General features: G+C 41.9%; 3 protein-coding genes across 5 annotated transcripts in view; 2 read left to right on the top strand and 1 right to left on the bottom strand.

Moving 5' to 3' along the window:
* Nucleotides 1–3,917, bottom strand: part of lmbr1l (limb development membrane protein 1-like) — an 18,007-nt gene extending 14,090 nt beyond the window's left edge. The window contains exon 1 of the mRNA XM_068597003.1: nt 3,601–3,917. Within this exon, the coding sequence (XP_068453104.1) occupies nt 3,601–3,630 (30 nt within the window). The 5' untranslated portion in view covers nt 3,631–3,917. The remainder of the gene's footprint in view (nt 1–3,600) is intronic.
* On the top strand, nt 1,318–3,013 carry dnajc22 (DnaJ (Hsp40) homolog, subfamily C, member 22). The gene is made up of 3 exons (XM_068597005.1): nt 1,318–1,906; nt 2,396–2,688; nt 2,837–3,013. The coding sequence occupies exons 1-3, from the start codon at nt 1,360–1,362 to the stop codon at nt 3,011–3,013; spliced, it is 1,017 nt and encodes a 338-aa protein (XP_068453106.1). The 5' UTR covers nt 1,318–1,359.
* On the top strand, nt 3,687–15,049 carry ikzf4 (IKAROS family zinc finger 4). Of its 3 annotated transcripts, none has more exons than XM_068596999.1 (8): nt 3,687–3,868; nt 9,584–9,638; nt 9,734–9,841; nt 9,958–10,260; nt 10,372–10,539; nt 11,193–11,345; nt 11,459–11,590; nt 11,840–15,049. In XM_068596999.1, exons 2-8 carry the CDS (start codon nt 9,599–9,601, stop codon nt 12,655–12,657), a joined length of 1,722 nt encoding a protein of 573 aa, XP_068453100.1. In that variant the 5' UTR covers nt 3,687–3,868; nt 9,584–9,598; the 3' UTR covers nt 12,658–15,049. The 3 variants fall into 3 exon arrangements, with proteins under 3 accessions (XP_068453100.1, XP_068453102.1, XP_068453101.1); XM_068597001.1 differs by having other exon boundaries at nt 3,687–3,832; XM_068597000.1 differs by lacking the exon at nt 3,687–3,868 and having other exon boundaries at nt 9,345–9,638.
* Nucleotides 15,050–18,578: the final 3,529 nt, after the last annotated feature.

Genomic DNA, 18,578 nt, shown 5'->3' on the forward strand with positions numbered 1-18,578 from the left:
AACATAAATACAGATGCAGTTCTGAGGTACTTAGCCTACTTTACTCTTACACTACTCCCCTATTTGAGAGGGAAATATTTTAGCTTCTACTCCACTTCATTAATATGACAGCTATAATTACTAGTTACTTTACACATTGATATATATATTTTAATTCATAATGACATTTAAAATATAAGTCACACTTGTAGAGTAAGTTAGTAGATTATGCTGTTCATACATTCATGCATAACTAAGAATAATTAAATAGTATAATAATATTATATTAACACTGACATGGGCCATTCTGTCTGCACAAACAAGTACACTTTAATTCTAATATGTATGTACCTTTGAGTAAACCTCAGAGTAATATGTTTTACAAATTGTTACTTTTATTTACTTCTTCCTATGCTTGTATTAACATAATTTTAAAGAAATATGTTTAATATATGATCATTTGCTTTATTGTTTCTCAAAATTTTTATTGTTGTACATAAGAATTTGTGTGTATTAATACTCTTCATTTGTGTTTGCTATGCATTATTCTTTAAAATGTTTACAGACTACTTCAGGCATTCTTTAAAGCACTTAAATCAGTGCCCTATATCCCTCACAAATATCCCTTCCTCATTTTACCAGTTCAGATGTTAAAGGGCTGAAATGTTGATGAAGCCGCAGCGTAATTTCTTTATCATGATCCAAAGTCCAACTGTTGCAACAACATGCAAGAACTTCAACTGCGGAAGGGATAGGACAGGATTTATCGTAATAAGGACTTTAAAATCATGGGCTCAGTAAGTAACCTCTTATTTATTAGTTATAAAATGAAAAGGTTTTACATGTTTTACATGTATAAAAAGTAAATACAGTGAACAGTCAGTTTGCTTAATTATGGATTGTTCTATAGAGAAAGGTTGGGAACTAACATCTCAGTTTCCCACTTTTTGTACAACATTGTTTTCCCTCAATCAGAACATGGGCATGTAATGACATTGAGTTACAGCCTGCTATGTTTTGAATATGCTTAAAATGACAATGAGTATCACAAGCTAAGACAAATCCCTCTTATATAATATATTATTTAACCATTGGATCACAAAGATTAAAAATCCCTTTGCCAAGATGCAGCAGCACACAGCTCATAGAAAAAACATGCCAAAATGAACAACACTGACTTGAACTGGAATATGTGAAACACATAGAAGTGATGGGTGTACATGGGATTAACATGTGTCATGTGATCAAAAGGCATGATGTAAAATTGGCTAATGATAAAAGAACAAGAGACGGTAAGACTAAATTATTCTGTTACTTCATTGCAGGTACTCATGCGGGATGACTAACATTCGCCTGAACAGGGACCACTGAGGCAGAACAATGGTAAAAAGTGTCATGGTAGCCTATGCCTTGTGGGCTGCAGGTGGGCCTTTGGGCCTCCACCATTTATATTTAGGAAGAGACAGCCATGCACTGTTATGGATGCTAACTCTGGGAGGATTTGGGCTTGGCTGGGTCAGAGAGTTCATACGTATTCCTGCATATGTTGGTGAGGCCAATCAAGATGCAGAGGAGAGAAAAACACCTTCCACTTTGGTGCCTCCACCTGTAGGTGCTGTCAGATTTGTTGGACAGGTGTGTGTTGGGGTCTACTTTGGCACAGTGGCTCTGATTGGACTGAGCTCCCTCAGTTTCTTCTACTTGATCGTCCTGCCTTTATGTGTGGGTGCAGGGGTTCATCTAGTGTCCTGTATTGGCCAGCAGACTTCGGATCTACATAAAACTTTGACTACTTGTCTCATAACCTCACCAATATTCTATGGCAGCAGCTTATCGCCTCTCCCTATAAGCCTGGCTGCCAGTGTCACTGCTGCACAGAACCGCCGGGTCAAACCTCCATGCACACCTGGGAGCACACAGGAACTAGGTGAGATAATATATATAGTATAACATGTATATATAACAATACCATCCGATGACTGAGCCGAGCAAGGCAGGGCAGGCAGAGTGGGGTGTGAGCGTGGCGGGTTGTGGAACCAGATAGGAGGATTATGGATGCACAGAGAGACAGGGTGAGTACAGGAAAGCAATAACACGCGGAATGAACTCAGAAGTTACAATTGCTGGGCCGCCAAAAACTACTACCTACTACTGTGGTTGCAAAAACGATCTGGTGTTTAGTGGATGGAAAGCCGGGTAGATATCTTGCTGGGTCGATGAGAAGATGAAAGGCAGACTGGGAGTGAAGTAAATGAGGTAGGAAACCAGGTAGGAGTCGGGCAGGAGAAGGAGAAACACAGGGGCAAACAGGAGGCATGACCTGTCTGTGACAGACTTTCTTTTACATCATGGTAACACTGCTTTTCGCTACATCTTTAATACCCACTAAATGAATGTATTTCTGTCTTTTATCCAGGTCCACGGCTTTACAAGCTCGGTCTAGCCTGGCTGGCCTTCTCTGCTCCGATTGGTTACTGTATTTTCCATAACACCACAGCCACACTATACTACCTGTCTGACTGTGTATCAGCACTGCTGGATATTTTCTGGTTCCTGCCTTGGCTGAAAAATGTGTTTGAGTACATTCTTTTAATTCCATATCGGCTCCTGTGTGTTCTTACTGGAGGGGGGTACTATGACGACGCTTGGCGAAAAGTGCTGGAAATACTGCTCAAAGAGTACACTGAGAAAGAAAAAGAGGCACTGAAGGTAAGCTAGTGCATAACTGGGAAGGCTGTATAAATGACAAGTTAGGGTAGTTTCACTTCAAGGTGTTAACATCAGTCTGAACATTTTCAGCTTGTCATTTCTATGCCATCGTCTCCACACTGTTTATCAGGATATATTTGTGTTGCAGGTATTTTCATTGGATGAAGAGGCCTCTCTCAAAGACATAACTCGAAGCTATAAGGGGCTGGCCAAGACATGGCATCCAGACCACAACACCAACAAGGAGGCCGAGGCCATGTTCGTGAAGATCAATGAGGCGTATGAAGTCCTCCTACAACGACACAAACCTCGTCGATTCACATAGTTGCGCTTCATTCCTCACTGACTGGGATAAATGGGTTGTGAGGGAACATCTTTTTTCAGTCAGTTTTTTCAATGGTTCATGGAAGGTAAATCAAGAGTATCCACAGGCTCGCAGTATTTTGCTGCTGTCTGATTGGTTCGTTCACAGAGTTGGTCACAAACAGCGCATTGCTGCCACCTTGTGGTGCTATTAGAGTAATATCACCCTGAAGTATTTGAGCACAACAATTTTGGTTATGTTTTACTGTGCGCTTGCTTGCTTACTTTTCAACACTACACTAACACAAAGTACATATCCTATTCTTTCACAGCATAAATACTCAAATTAAGTATTACAGTATGTAATGATCACGTAATAAAGGTAGACGCAAATATGACATTATCCGCCTCCTCCATTCTCCAGCATTTCCGGAAGAGACCTTGTTCATAAACACGTGTCTGAATTTCCAATAAATAATTGTCCTAAATGTCGCGTGCTTACTATACATAGCTCGTATTTCTTTCAGATATGAATGCGCAGCAGCCTATAATATTCGTGTGTGTATAGCCTTCTTCTCATAGCATTACATTTCATCACATTTACACCACCTGTACCGGAGCTGACATGCATCGATGCATTCGACAATCACTGAATCAGGAGATCTGTTGTACAGTTATTCGGTCTGTATCCCAGCATGGGCCCGGAAGTTGTTTGGGATTCCCAGGTAAAAAAAAAAAAAAAAAAAAAAAAAAAAAAAAAATCCCGGAGATGCTGTCGTCGCCTGGGAAAACAAACAGCTATCCAGACAATTAAAAAAGGGAAACGCGGACCGGGCGCCAGGTAAGACGGAGGCTCGTGGACCGCACACGGCGCTCGGTAAGACCAACCGTCGGGTTTGATGCTGAAAGTGCGGCATGTTTTTGAGTAGTTGGTGAAAGCCGTTTGTCGTGTGGTCGGGTGCCATAGCAACGGCTCGTGAGAAACATTGTATGGCCGGTTTGACGACAGCTACACGTTCATGCGGACGATTCAGAGTCGGGCAACTCCTGCAACACATTGTCCTTGTGTCTCCTGCAACACATTGCCGTTGTGTCTCGCCACTGTCTCGACCCGTCCACGAGCGGACTGGTGTCATAACAGACTAAATCCACCGAGCAGCTAAAACAAGTGTATAGCCGCGCGCACATAGAGCAGCGTGGTAGTTATTTGACAATGTAACGCGGTGTGTTTTACTGCACAGTCCGGAGAGGCTTGTCAGGCAAAGGGTCGGCGCTGCTGCGCGTCCCCCTTTCTTTCTTTTTTTTTTATTTTTTTTTTTTAGCGCCGTGCCCTGGTGTGACTGGCGCGTCTCCCGGCTGCATCAGCGCCTGTTGCTCTCCATGCACGGCCAATGCCAGGATATTAATTTCCCCTGCGCTGCGTTGTCTCCGCCCCCCCCCCCCGCTCCCTCCATAGTCTCCTCTGTCCATTGTTGTTGTCATCCATTTGAGCAAAAGGTGCAGCATTGTACATCTGGCTATTTTGGTCTTTCTCTCCCTCTCTCTCTCTTTTTTCCCCAACATGAAATAAAATAGAGCCTCACCTTAACTCACATACAATCAATATGTTCTCTGTCTGGAATTCTTGTAACTCAGCACCACTTGTGTTGGAAATTGGTGTAGTCTCCATACCTCTTGAGAAAAAAAATGAGAAAGAACAAATGATAACTGTCAGCATCTAAATATAACCCTAAATCTCAACACAATCTCGTATGTATAATATATGTATCTATGTATGTATGTACGTATATGTGTGTACATATATATCCACTACTGGCTTTGGTTGCATCTAGGCCTATATGGTTAGGGTTAGGTGTACTGTAGTATCTATCTATCTATCTATCTATCTATCTATCTATCTATCTATCTATCTATCTATCTATCTATCTATCTAACTTGTGTTGAATTCCTCTCTCTCTCTCTCTCTCTCTCTCTCTCTCTCTCTCTCTCTCTCTCTCTCTCTCTCTCTCTCTTTCTCTCTCTGTCTCTCTCTTTATATATATATATATATATATATATATATATATATATATATATATATATATATATATATATATATATATATAATTTGTATTATAGTCTTTCTTGTACTGCTCACTGCTGAATCCCCTCCTGGTATCAATGAAATTGGGATAACATTTTGTAACATTTTGTTGAGCTTACGTCATTAGTGTAAGGTGTTTCTGCTACTTTGTCCGCCCCCAGTAGTTTTAACTCCTCCTCCAACAGTCTTTCCTCTCATATATCAGGGCAGCAAGTTGACTAAATTAGTTTATTACAGAGAACTCACTATTAGACACTTGTAACACAAAGTGAAAAGCCATCTGTTTTCCTATTCTTGTAAGGATATTTTATGTGGTTTGTAACAAAGATATTATAAGAATAAGATTCAGAAAATTCTTCTCAAAGATCTTCTTAAAAATGACAATTGTTCTACCCTCCATATATTAAATAAGTGTTTAAGTTAACTGTTATGTGTTTTCATTGTTTCATGCATAAATGGGTGTAGAGCTTTTAATTTGACACCTGTGAGAAACAGGTAGTAGGAAGTTAAGAGCTGTAAACTGCAGGGAGCATGGTCATGGCTTTGTGGCACCCCATGTTTAATCTACAGTAATCCTTCACATGTATTCCTCAGAAAGCAATGACTGTAAGTGTTTTATATTCTTCATGTGTTGTCCATAAAGGAATAGTGACTTTTGTTAGCATTTCAAGGTGAATTGTGAACCTAAGCCTGTTTATATTTATCTGCTATTCAGTTAAGATGTTTTGTATTTTCTTTTCTAGTTTCACTCTGATTCAACGTTGTCAAGATGAGTTGATGTTGGAAGTCAATAAAGGAGCAAGTACGCTCACATTCCTGGCTCTTGAAAAGGAGTTTGGCTGGCTGTTTATCTATGTTAACACTTCAGAAGTAAAACACATAGTACAGTATAGTGAAAAGTCATACTATCAGAGAGATTTATTAGCGGCAATTATGAAAGACCAGTCTTTAGAAAAAGATGAAATAGTGTCATCGGTGTCAAAATCCTTTTCTAAGTCTTCAGTGACTAGTGCTGCTGCTAGAGCAAGAGCAACAGCTGAAGCTGCGCGCACCAGAGCTGCATATGCTCAAAAGGAGCTGGAACTGAAAAAACAAACAGCCAAATTAGATATGGAAAAAGCTACACTAGATGCAGAGTTAGAAGCACTGGAACTCGAAAAAACAGCTGCTGCTGCGAATGCAGAGGCAGAAGTTTTCGAGGCTGCTGCAGGAAGAGCATGCGAGGATATGCAAAGTGCTAGGAGCAGCATCTCACCATAGACAATCAGACAGCAAACAGAGGCGTATCTGCAACATCAGGCTCAAGACAACACCTACCTTACCATACCTCCTCCTGATACATCACTTCCTCTCCACATTAAAATGTCATCGCCATCAGTAAAACGGAAAGCGATTGAATTTAATCCTGCATTCAACCATAACGTCTCGCCCACAATGCCAAGGCACACTCAGCGGACTGAGTACTTGCATCAGGATACCAGAGACACCTGCCACAGCATCCCATCTCAGACCCTCTCTTTTCCAACAAGACCAATCTGGCACAGGACCCCTCATCGTTCATTCACGTGAGTCAACCAAACCGTTTTACAAAGAACAAAACGCATGGCTCTACCATCACTCCAGCAGCTAACATGATAGACTTTGCCAAATATCTGTCCCGCAGAGAGTTAGTAACCACAAGGCTCAGTAAATTCGATGATCGCCCTGAGAGCTCCAGTGCATGGCAATCTTCCTTTTCCAATGCTTCTCAAGGCTTAGAGCTAACAGTCGGTGAAGAGTTAGATCTGTTGATAAAATGGCTTGGAAAAGAATCTTCTCAACACATAAAGGAACTTCGGGCAGTCTACGTTAACAACCCAGAAGCCACACTTCAATTGTCTTGGACAAGAGTGCTATGCAACCCCTGAAGTGATTGAGAAAGGCCAGCTTTCCTCGTCCCACATCAAAGGAAAATATTAAACTCAGAGAACTTAGTGATTTACTCATGGAGCTTCTTTCTGCCAAAGAGGATGGTTACTTAACTGGTCTTAGTTACCTTGACACGCCAAGTGGCATTAAACCAATTGTAAGGAAATTGCCCCCCAATATTCAAGAAAAAGGTCTTTCTGCTAGTTCAAGTGGTTTATAGTGTTTGCTTTCCACCCTTCTCTTTCTTTACTGACTTTGTACACAAGTAAGCAACGGCCAGAAATGATCCGAGCTTTGTCTTAATAGAGAGTGGCCCTGCTCATTACCGCAGTGAAAGACTAATAACAGGGCAAGCTGGTTTGAAGGCGGCTATATCTGTCCGTGACACTGTCGTGTCCACTACAGCAGAGTCAAGCTCAGTGCATGGAGTGCACATGACCAAAAATGGCAGTTACGGTTTTGCCAATTACTGCCCACTGCACAGTAAGTCTTACCGAATGAACACCGGCGATACTTCAGGCACTGCTCTACAACTCATATGGCAAGAGAATGCACAGTGGAAGTCAATTGCAATGAGTGTGGAACTAACCGACACATCACATCATGGCTGTTGACTGTGTGTTGCTTGGTGGGGGTGTCCGCTGGTGGTTTAAGTGGCTTCTTGGGTCGGTCCACTTGCCCCTTGTGAGCTCCTCTCAAGCCCAGAATGGCTCTCCATAAAAGCGCATTGCTGAACGGGAGCGTCAGCTGTCTCTCTTTTTTTTAATCTCTCAAAGTGGTAGAGCTCCGCGGGTCGGTCCCCACGCCCTCCCTCCCTTCATGCTCATGGTGGGGCCGTTTCGCAGAGTGCTGTCCACACGTGGTGGACTGTATGAACACGGCGTGTGTTGAGTGAGTCGGTCTGTAACTCCCGGGACACTTGCGTAGGTACCAAAACCACGGCCCGCCACTGGTGTTCATTAATACAGAAAATGACAATAAACCTGCCTTGACCTTTCAATATGAGATATTCCTGAAAACCATGCAAGAAATGCTTTACCGAGATGAGCAAAACAGCTGGGTTGCTCCCCTGCTATTCCGGGCACCCAGAGCATCCCTTCCTAATAACTGTGCGCAAGCCCTCTCCTGCCTTTAATCTTTGAAAGGCACTCGAAACAAAAATACAGCTGACCACCAGGTCTGTGGCCGCATCACAGCTACAGGACCAGACTTCCTTCAAAAACCACTTCCACCTGATACAGATCAGTCTTTTCAGATGGTGGATCCTGAAACAGATACAGATGTGAGACCACAACTGACCACTCTTCTATACTCGTTCATACAAGTCAGACTCGACAGACACATGCAAAAGATGGCATCAGGGAATGTACTCAAGAAGAGTCGGCAAAAGCTAAGATGGTTATACCCAAGTCTGTCCAAAATGAGGCTTATCCAGAGGAATATGTCGCAAGAGAAGAGAGTGGTCTTAAGATCAAGTGCAATCCTGGATCTTGATCCTTTCATGTGTGATGGTCTCCTGCGGATCAGAGGACATCTGAGACATGCAGCAATTGATCCTGAGGTAAAGGATCCAATCACACTCCCAAAACAAAGTCATGTCATGAAATTACTGGTGAATTACAACCACACAAAGGTGGCACATCAGGGCCGACAATTCACTGAAGGGGCAGTCAGGGCTGCTGGCCTATTGATTGTAGCTGGCAAGAGTGTGATCAGTTCAGTCCTTCATCACAGCGTTACCTGTCGCAAATTGAAAGAAAAGCTTGACGTCCAAAAGATGGCAGACCTCCCCCAGAACGTCTAAGCTCATTTCCACCATTCACGCACATTAGACGTTTTTGATCCCTGGACTCTGTTCACCAGACACACTAGAAGAGGAGCAGCACAGAGTGATGATAGGTGGGCGTTCCTGTTTACATGCAAGTTGGAGACATTGTGCTACTGAAACAGAGCCAATCACTCCGCAATAAGTGGCCAATGGGACTGGTCGCTTCAACTCTCCCAAGCACTGATGGGAAGGTCTGCAAAATTGAAGTCAGGACGACATCAAAAGGCAAATCAAAGACATTCTTAAGCCCTATCTCTGATGTTGTTTTGCTCCTACCAAGGGACAGTCAGGAGTCAAGTAAGGACAATTAGATCTTAAGTGGCATATGTAAATGCCAGAAGAGCTGTAAACTGCAGGGAGCTTGGTCATGGCTGTGTGGCACCCCATGTTTGATCCACAGTAATCTTTGGCCTGTATTCCTCAGAAGGCAATGATTGTAAGTGTTTTATATTCTTCATGTGTTGTACATAAAGGAATAGTGACTTTTGTTAGCATTTCAAGCTGAATTGTGAACATAAGGCTGTTTACATGTATCTGCTATTCAGATAAGATGTTTTGTATTTTCTTTTCTAGTTTCACTCTGATTCAACGTTATCAAGATGATTTGATGTTGGAAGTTAATAAAGGAGCAAGTACGCTCACATTCCTGGCTCTTGAAAGGGAGTTTGGCTGGCTGTTGATCTATGTTAACACTTCGGAAGTAAAACAGTCCAACAATTATAAATTGGAAAGAGTTACATTGACAGCCCTTTTTTTAAATCATATTTTTGTAGGCATCTGGGGAGAGAATGAATGCTGATGACTGCAATGGATGCTCATATGCACAAGGTAAGTTTATATATCAGGGATAAACAATATGCATGTGTGCACAGTCTCCAAACTGCAATGCTTCCTTAAATAACAAGGGCATATTTGTTTCTCAGGTAATGAAGGAGAGTCATCAACGGAACATGATTTTTATAGCGGGTTACAGGGCCCTTCAGCAAGATCCCCAAACAGTCAGCAGTCATCCCCACACCGCTCCATTAGTGGTCAGTTATCATTCCTTTGCTTCATTATGCCCGCATGGACAAATGATAGAATTCTTCATTGACATTATACAAGTAAAAGTGATTTTTCTCCCCCTCCTCACCCACTCTCTACACAGCGAACTCCATCAAGGTTGAGCTGTGCAGCGATGATGAGTCACCAGGTGCTCCACAGCCAGAGAACAGAGAGGCTGTGAGTGACGATGGCAGGGGGGATGACAGAGGGGACCCCATGGAGGAAGGGAGCACAGAGTATACTGGGACTGGAAGAGACAGAGGGAGCATTTATAATGAGATGGCCAGTCCAAACTCTGCTTCACCAGGACCTCTCCGTCTGCCCAATGGGAAGCTCCAGTGTGAGGTGTGCGGCATGATCTGCATCGGGCCCAACGTGCTGATGGTGCACAAGCGTAGCCACACAGGTGGGAACAAGCCAGCAAGGCAGTGACAGAGTATCACCCTAAATATCATGAAATAAAAGGCTATACGTGAAATCATCCCCTCTAAAATCCTGTTTGTCCATGTGTTCAAAGGCGAGAGGCCGTTCCATTGTAACCAGTGTGGAGCTTCCTTCACCCAGAAGGGGAACTTATTGCGCCACATCAAGTTGCATTCGGGAGAGAAGCCTTTCAAATGTCCCGTTTGCAACTACGCTTGTCGCCGGAGAGATGCCCTGGCTGGACATCTACGCACACATGCAGGTAAATCAGTGAGCTTTAAGTGCAATGCCACAGTACATAACACATTAAACATAAGCCATGAAGAGTCAGTTATTTAACCTGATGAATGCAGTCGTTCTATCCTTAATGTGATGGAGTATAATGTATTGAACAACGGTAAGCGGTGGAAGTGGGGACTCATTAGAACGGCCCCCTTCTGTGAATCTCAGAGGAAATAGGTACTGAATATGTACTGAGAAAAAAATATGACATTTAAAATTTGTCAAAAACAGGAAATCCTGTTGACACAGTACAGTACAATAGGTCTCGATGGATCTCCACAGGTCTAAGAGGTTCATTTACGGATTTCAGCGAATTGACGTCAGTCTTTCCGACGGCTTATTAAGAGGAAACGTTGTTGCGGTAAAGGGTTAGGCGTTTTCTGTCGTCATTGGCGAGCAATGTAGAACGATTTCGTGAATTGACAATCAATGGGGAAATCCATTATCTCAAACCTAGCCAATGATGAGTTGTTCTTTTCAAAAGAAAATCCCCTCTCAAACAATATTGTTATAAACAACACCGCTATAGAAGTTTACACAATATTTCTCAGCGGATTACATTTGATCAACGGTGTCCATCGAGGGTGACATTTTATCCATCTATTAGTTCTGTGTCTTTTGTCTGAATTGCAGCTTCGTCTCCAACGGTGGGAAAACCTTTCAAGTGCAGCTACTGTAGTCGCAGCTATAAACAACAGAGCACACTGGAGGAACATCTGGAGCGCTGCCACAGCTATTTGAAGAGTTTGGACCACCAGACAGCAGTCATTGCACAGACAGCACACGGTAACACATCACACCACACAAGAAAGTGTCTTCCTTGCTTGTAAATGCAAACAGACTGAATAAAGCAATATAAACATATTCATCCACATAATGAGTTTGACTTTTGCTTGCAGGTGAAGAGTCAGTAAATATGGAGACAATTACAAAACCTTTGGTTCAGCCATCCAATGAAAAAATCCAGTTTGTGGATAGACTGGCTATTAGCATCACCAAGCGCAAGAGGTCAACACCACAGAAGTTTTTGGGTGAGTTAATTTTAATCCGACAACCCATGTTATTCATATTAGGTAAGAGTGGAGAAATATATGTCTAACCAATTGTAATTATTATTAATTATATTATTTTCCATTTAAGTCACACAATGTAATATTTAGCTTAAAAAATGGTTGAATTATTAAGAAATTGATCTTTGTCTGATCTGGTCCACGTTGCTCCAAAGTAAACCCGGAGACCTTTCATCCTAATCATTGTATTGCTGATATTCCTTTTCATAGGTGAAAAGCACATGCACCTCGACCTACCTGAAGCACCTTACGAATTGTCCTCTGGCTCTGAGAAAGAGACGGACCTCATGAGCTCTCAGCCGTCTGGGGACTCTGCTGGGTTGGCCAGTCCACATCTCCAGGGCAGCAGGGGTAAACAGGAGAACCATGAGCTGCCTGCACTGTCTCAGCTCCATCCTGCCTTCCTGACGGAGATACGCACGATTATGGGCTCCGTCAACAGCAACTTGACTCCTCAGGGGCCCCGAGCCCATGCTGGAGGCGGGCTGGCAGCAGTGTCTTTTGGACTGGCGAGGCAGCAGGCAGGTGAAGGCCGCGATGACCAGCGCTCGACCCGTAGGCTCCTCACCTCGCCCAACGGCTGCCCCGACTCTACAGACACAGAGAGCACAGCAGAGGAGCAGAGCACAAGGGCTACAGTCCCGACAAGTACCTCCAACAACCACCACCTCCACTACCAAACCCCAGCACTGCCACGCAGCCGTTCCACTTCCAGCCCCAAGCAGGCCAAAGACTTGGACCCCGAGTGGGAGAAAGCGTGTCCTGTGCCCCCCACCGTAAAGAGGAGCCCCGTCTCGCCCCTTTCTTCCAAGGAGATTGTGCATGTGTTAGACAGGGGTGGTCAGCCTGTGCGCTCCTTCCACTGCCGGCACTGTCGCATCCTCTTCCTGGACCATGTCATGTTCACCATCCACATGGGCTGCCACGGTTTCCGCCAACCCTTCGAGTGCAACATCTGTGGCCACCGCAGCCAGGACCGCTACGAGTTCTCGTCTCACATCAGCCGCGGAGAGCATCAGGTGGACTGAGGAGAGGGGGGAGTGGTCGGATGAGGAGAGGTGACTGTTGCTCTCTAAAGTTGTCGGCTCCTGTTTGTTCTGCACCAGATCAGTTGCTTTAAATCCCTAGTGTCAGATAAAGGATTCGTGGTTTTACAGTGAGAGCGTTTATTAAACGTAAGCAGGCGCGAGTGAAAGATCTTTTTACCGTACCATTTAGAGTTTAGTGGAGGCAAATTGCATTCTATGATTGATTGCGCTCCCATATAAAATCATCCGGCAAAACTACTGGTTTTGCTTCAAAAGTGCCTTCTTTGGGGATTTCCTCTTAACTTTAAAGAAAAAACTGTAGAGGAACTGGTGCTGGAAAATCAAACTAGCCATCTTTTGCTAAGCGATTTAGTTAGCACTTTTGGAAGGTTGTGCACAGGCAGTTAAGGTAAGCATGGCATGTACATTTAAAAAAATTATATTTGGTATGCTTAGTATGCACTAAGAGCTTTGTTTTTGTGGTTGAGGTCGGTACTTTGTGTCGTGTGTCAGGTATGCTTAATATGCACTGAGAGCTTTGTACCTCTGGGTTTGGGAGGAGCTTTTGTCACAGACAAAGCACAGTTATGGATTGCCTTAACTCCTACAGTAGTGCGCTGCTGTAGGAATACATTGTTTACAGCACGTGTGAAGTCACCTCAGAAGAGAGAATATTTGCAGCTGCCCAGAGAGACTATTGGGACAATGTGAGGGAAATTAACTTGAAAAGATTCAGGGCCTTCAGGGCTCAGATGTTTAGTAGATTTTTGGATTTTAAAGTGAGCCTTAGCATACTGGTGCAGATCAGACCACGAGCCATGTAGTGTACAGTAAGAGCCTGACTGAGACGGCCCAGGGTGCTACACCTAAACAGGCTTGCACTTTTAGGTCCCCTGCTTATGTATGAACATCTTTACCGAAGCACTTGATGGCTTTACCATTTCTTTTTTTTCTGTGATTGTTCTACTGCACTGATAAATCACATATTACTCATCATACACTGCCTGGCCCAAAAAAAAGTCGCCACCTGGATTTAGCTACTACTGCCTACTGAACAAGCCTGTGGGATTCTGTGGGGTGGTCAATCTGGGGTTGCTGCAGTTGGTCAGGTCTAGGTTCAGCAACGACCAGGTTCAGCAATGACCAGGTTCTTCCATCAATGGATTTTTTTTCTTTCCTGATGGCACGGGTATATTCCAAGATGACAATGCCAGGATTCATTGGGCTCAAATTGTGAAAGAGTGGTTCAGGGAGCATGAGACATCATTTTCACACATGGCGTCCAGACCTTAACCCCGTTGAGAATCTTTGGGATGTGGAGAGAAAGCTTTGTGTAGTGGTCAGACTCTACCATCATCCATATAAGATCTTGGTGAGAAATGAATGCAACACTGGATGGAAACAAATCGTGTGACATTGCAGAAGCTTATGAAAACAATGCCACAGTGAGTGCGTGCCGACATCAAAGCTAAAGACGGTCCAATGAAATATTAGTGTGTGTGACCTTTTTTTTAGTGGCGACTTTTTTTTTGGGGCCAGGCAGTGTATTTGATCCTCTTATTTGCGACACCAGTGTATTGTTAACGGAGCCGGCCTTCAACAGAAAGCGTTGCACTGGTTCTGCGTTCAACACTGAAGTTTTCTGCAATGTGTGACTGAAACAATTACTTTGTTTCGTTTTGCACTCAGCAGTTGAGGCTGAGAAATTCAACAATTTGCTTAATGTAAGTGAATTAACAAATGAGTTATTTAAAATGAATTGACACATCATTTTCAATCTGTTCAGTTATCACTTGTGATTATCTATTTAGTGTTGTTTGTTTCAGCCTTGGTGTATTTAATCAGCTATATTCCAAATCTTATCCAGCATATTCCTCAAGTCCATAAAATGTTACCTCCTGCTTCTTTATAGCACCCAAATACCTTATTGCTACAGTATGGTGAGTTATCTGATAATGTTAATATTGGGAACATGAATGAGACCAAACTCAGTATTCTTACCTGTTATTGTGGGTTTGCTGCTTCATAGTTTAACTTAATTTTGATTGATCGCAGGCAAAAATATACTTGAAACCGTTTGAGAAAAAAGAAATCTAAAGATGCACTTGGTTTGATAAGTAGAGAAATGTGTGTGAATGGAATATAGCATGTGTGCTTGTCATTTTCTGCTTTTCCCTGAATTGTGAATTATTTTTGAAATGTGAAGTAATTTCAAGAAGTGAAATGAGGCATGGGTTTTTGTCTCCTTGTGTAGACTTTTAAATGTTATATGATATTTTGTGAATGATGTAACATGACAAAACACTTTACCTCAAAGTTAAAGATGTACAACTGCCTCATTATTTCAATAAGTCATGTTGCTTTCCGAGATGTTCTTGCAGTTACAGATGCGTGCCCCTCGATATTCTCGAAACTTTTTACTGTCAATAAAGTTGAGTTTATTGTAAAAGTGATTTCCTCTCGTTCGACTATGATGGCATCCACATCTTTGACCTATATTTTATAATCAAAGTGGACAGAGTTTCACACAATGTGAAAATATAGAAAAACAAGCAGATTAGATATTTAAGTATTTCATCAAGATAACACATTTTTAATTCCACGTCTTACAGGCTTTGCAATTACTCAATCAATGTGCTGATCACATAACTACTGCTCCCAAAAACTTTTGCTACAGCTCCATCACTCCATGACATCACATTTTAGGATCAAACGAATTGTGTAGTAATCTGCCTGTGATCTGTATGTTATATTTAGTTAATAATAAGAAAAAGGCTTATATTAGATATTACATACCTACAAATATTCCAGTTCATGTGATTGGAACAAAAATGCATGTATAATTTCAACAGTGTACCATTTACGAAGGTAAACTCGACTGTAAGGGTTTTGTAATTGAAGCCTAATCATTTACTTTGTCTTGAAATGTTCAATTTGAACTTGTAATTTTTCTTGTTTTGAACTTTTTACATGAATAAATACACATTTAATATGTGTTAATTATCACAGAAGACAAATATTGTATGTTGTGAACCGCGAATCAAAAAGTAAAAACAAATATAAGCTGTATAATATATAACGTGGTGGCTTGGCTACTATAATATATCTAAAAACGATTTAATATTCTTGTGTATTGAATGTTAAGTTTTCTTAGATATGGAGGTATTTCTTCTAAGATGTACAGTTGAAACAGGTAAAGTGTGAACAAAGAATAAGGCTAACCGTAGACTACTTTAAATTCATATGACATTTTGCCGAACATGACAGACTTTTGTTTTGTCTGTTTCAGGTTTTGACCTTTTTTTCTGTGCAGCGGAAAATCTGTTATGTCTGCTCCCACATATAAGTTCCAGGTGCAATTTCAAAAGTCCATAAATATAACCACCCCTGCAGTGAATCACAACATTCAGAAACACAGATCTCAATATGTAAAAGCCACAGAGAATATTCGTTTTCATACTTTGACGACCTGTGTGACCTTCAATGCACCCATCACCATCCTGATGAAGACACCACATGCATGCTGCTGAGGGAAAGTTCTACGATGTGTTTAACATTTGACAGACACTTGTCTTACCCTTGACTACAGGTGCAGTTCAAAACCACTTCAGACGACAACCTTTACTAGAATGTAAAAACAAAAGAGACAGCTCACGTAATACCCAACTTACGGTTTTAGCTCGGGGGTTACCGTTTTTCAATTTGTCCGTTGTTGCCTTTAAATATTGAAGATGAAAGACGTCGGCTGTGAAACAATTCAATGAACCCAACCAAAATTGAACATTTTGTTTCTTAGAGCTGGTCTGAGGATTTTGCACAACTTAAGAAACACGCTACTCGTGGTATGTGCAGCTTTTACACTTCTGAGAAAAACTTTAGTTGTGATTTTATATCGCAGACCTGACTTCGACAGGAAGCTTCGAGAAGGCATGGCCCTCTGCGAGATACTTTTATTTTGTTGCTTTTGCATGTTTTATTCAACTCACACTCACTTATACACAATATCTGTTTTCCAAGCATACAGTTATTTGTTTTTAAAGCATTTATTTCTGCTCGTTTCAGCCTGTCAGTGCTGCTCTGCTTTCTTTTATATTATTGTCATTGGAATATATATATTGGGTTTTGGGATGCTTGTCAAACAAAATAAGCATTCTGAAGTTGCACCATCGGCTGTTGTAAAGATGTGTTTCACTATTCAATTAATTGTTTGAACAAAGACATTATAGCTGGATGATACAATATGGAATAATTGTTGAGCGTAGCCCTAAATATGAGACTCAGAATAGTAATTTAAAACAAGTGGCTGCTCAAAAGGTACTTATGATATGTTTACGAAAGAAAGTGTAGTAGAGTAAACACTTTATGTGATCTGATATTGAAGGAATAAAGTATAGCCCTTTTATCTCTTAACCCTTGTGTGGTGTTCGGGTCTGAAGGACCTGTTTTCATTTTTTTATCAAAAGAAAAATGATACGATACATTTTTTTTTTCAAACTCAGACTCATTGACCTTGGCTCCTTTTCTATGAAGAACATAAAGAAGAACACATTTTCAATGACCACTGACTGTACACCCTTTACACGTTTATATTACACACAGGATGTTCAAAGTGTGTGTGTGTGTGTGTGTGTGTGTGTGTGTGTGTGTGTGTGTGTGTGTGTGTGTGTGCCTCTGCCATACAAATGCTCTCTTTGTTTTGAACGCGAGCATAACTTCTACAAATGATTTGAGGCCTCAGGTACCCGTTACTTTACAGTTACCTGCTCATTTAACGGCAACTCATTTAACGGCAACTCATTTAACAGCAACTCATTTATCGTTAATTGACGCCAAACCCCGCGGTAGTCTAACGTTAACATGATCTGGTTGTTTCATCTCACATCTGGTTGACGCAGGGACACTCAGGCTGTGAGCATAAAACCTGTTGTTCCTGCCCAAAAAAACGTTGAAACTAATCTTTCTTTCTTTTGTGTTTCTGTGTGTTAAACTCACTCTGTCTAAATCGTGACGGCGTTGCTGCTGCACATGGGGTGTTCATTCATTTGTTGAGGCCAACTTAAAGGTTGTACTTTGACGTTTATCCCACTAGATGGCAGCTGTTGATCATTCACAAGTCAACACTTCTCCTTCATGCTGACTTGGTCTGATGGTCGGCAGCACCGAGGACGACACATGGCTGCACAGTAGTAAAACACACAATGACCGCCTCACATGTGTTGAGCCTATACTTAGGGCAGGGGCAGGCTCTTGCTGCATGTTTCCTCGCACTCCACGTGGAGGTTAATTGGGAGACCACTGTGGTTTGGGAAACTAAAATTCAGGCCGATATGTAGATTGTGTTTAACAGTCAATCTACTGAGCGCTAGATAAATGTGTAGCTGGTAGCTGGTATCAAAACCAGAACAACTATTCTATCAAGCTAAAGCATCCATTTATCTTTTAGATGATCCAGATGTCAGAAATGTTGATGGCTAGCAGGCCAGGAAAACAAATATATCTCCCAACATGCTTGCAGTTCACGCAAGCTGCTCACTGTCGCTGCACCCTGAGTCAGTTACAATATGCATGTGATATGAATTAATCCACGTATTGTGCCATTTCAATTATAGAAAGAATGTGTTTATTTCCTTTGTGTCAACCAAGGACACGTTTAGGTGAACTCAGGGTGCAATTCATCTTTCCGTAATCTCCTCTGCACGGCAAAGTGAATTCAGTGTCCTTTTAGTATGTGTTGATTGCTGTAGCATCCCAAATGACAACATGGCACATGGACACTGTCCATGTCAACTAAATGCAACATGTATTGTCACTAAATCAAACACATTTTCACATTAAATCACAGCACTTCTGCAGTGCAGCTCACCCAGCTAATATGTTCCACTCACATAATATTCATAGATAGATCAATAGATAGCAACTTC

The sequence above is a fragment of the Clinocottus analis genome, unplaced genomic scaffold (assembly GCF_023055335.1).
Source record: "Clinocottus analis isolate CAN_PGR_092001 unplaced genomic scaffold, fCliAna1.0.p SCAF_4, whole genome shotgun sequence".
In the NCBI taxonomy this organism is placed as follows: domain Eukaryota; kingdom Metazoa; phylum Chordata; class Actinopteri; order Perciformes; family Cottidae; genus Clinocottus; species Clinocottus analis.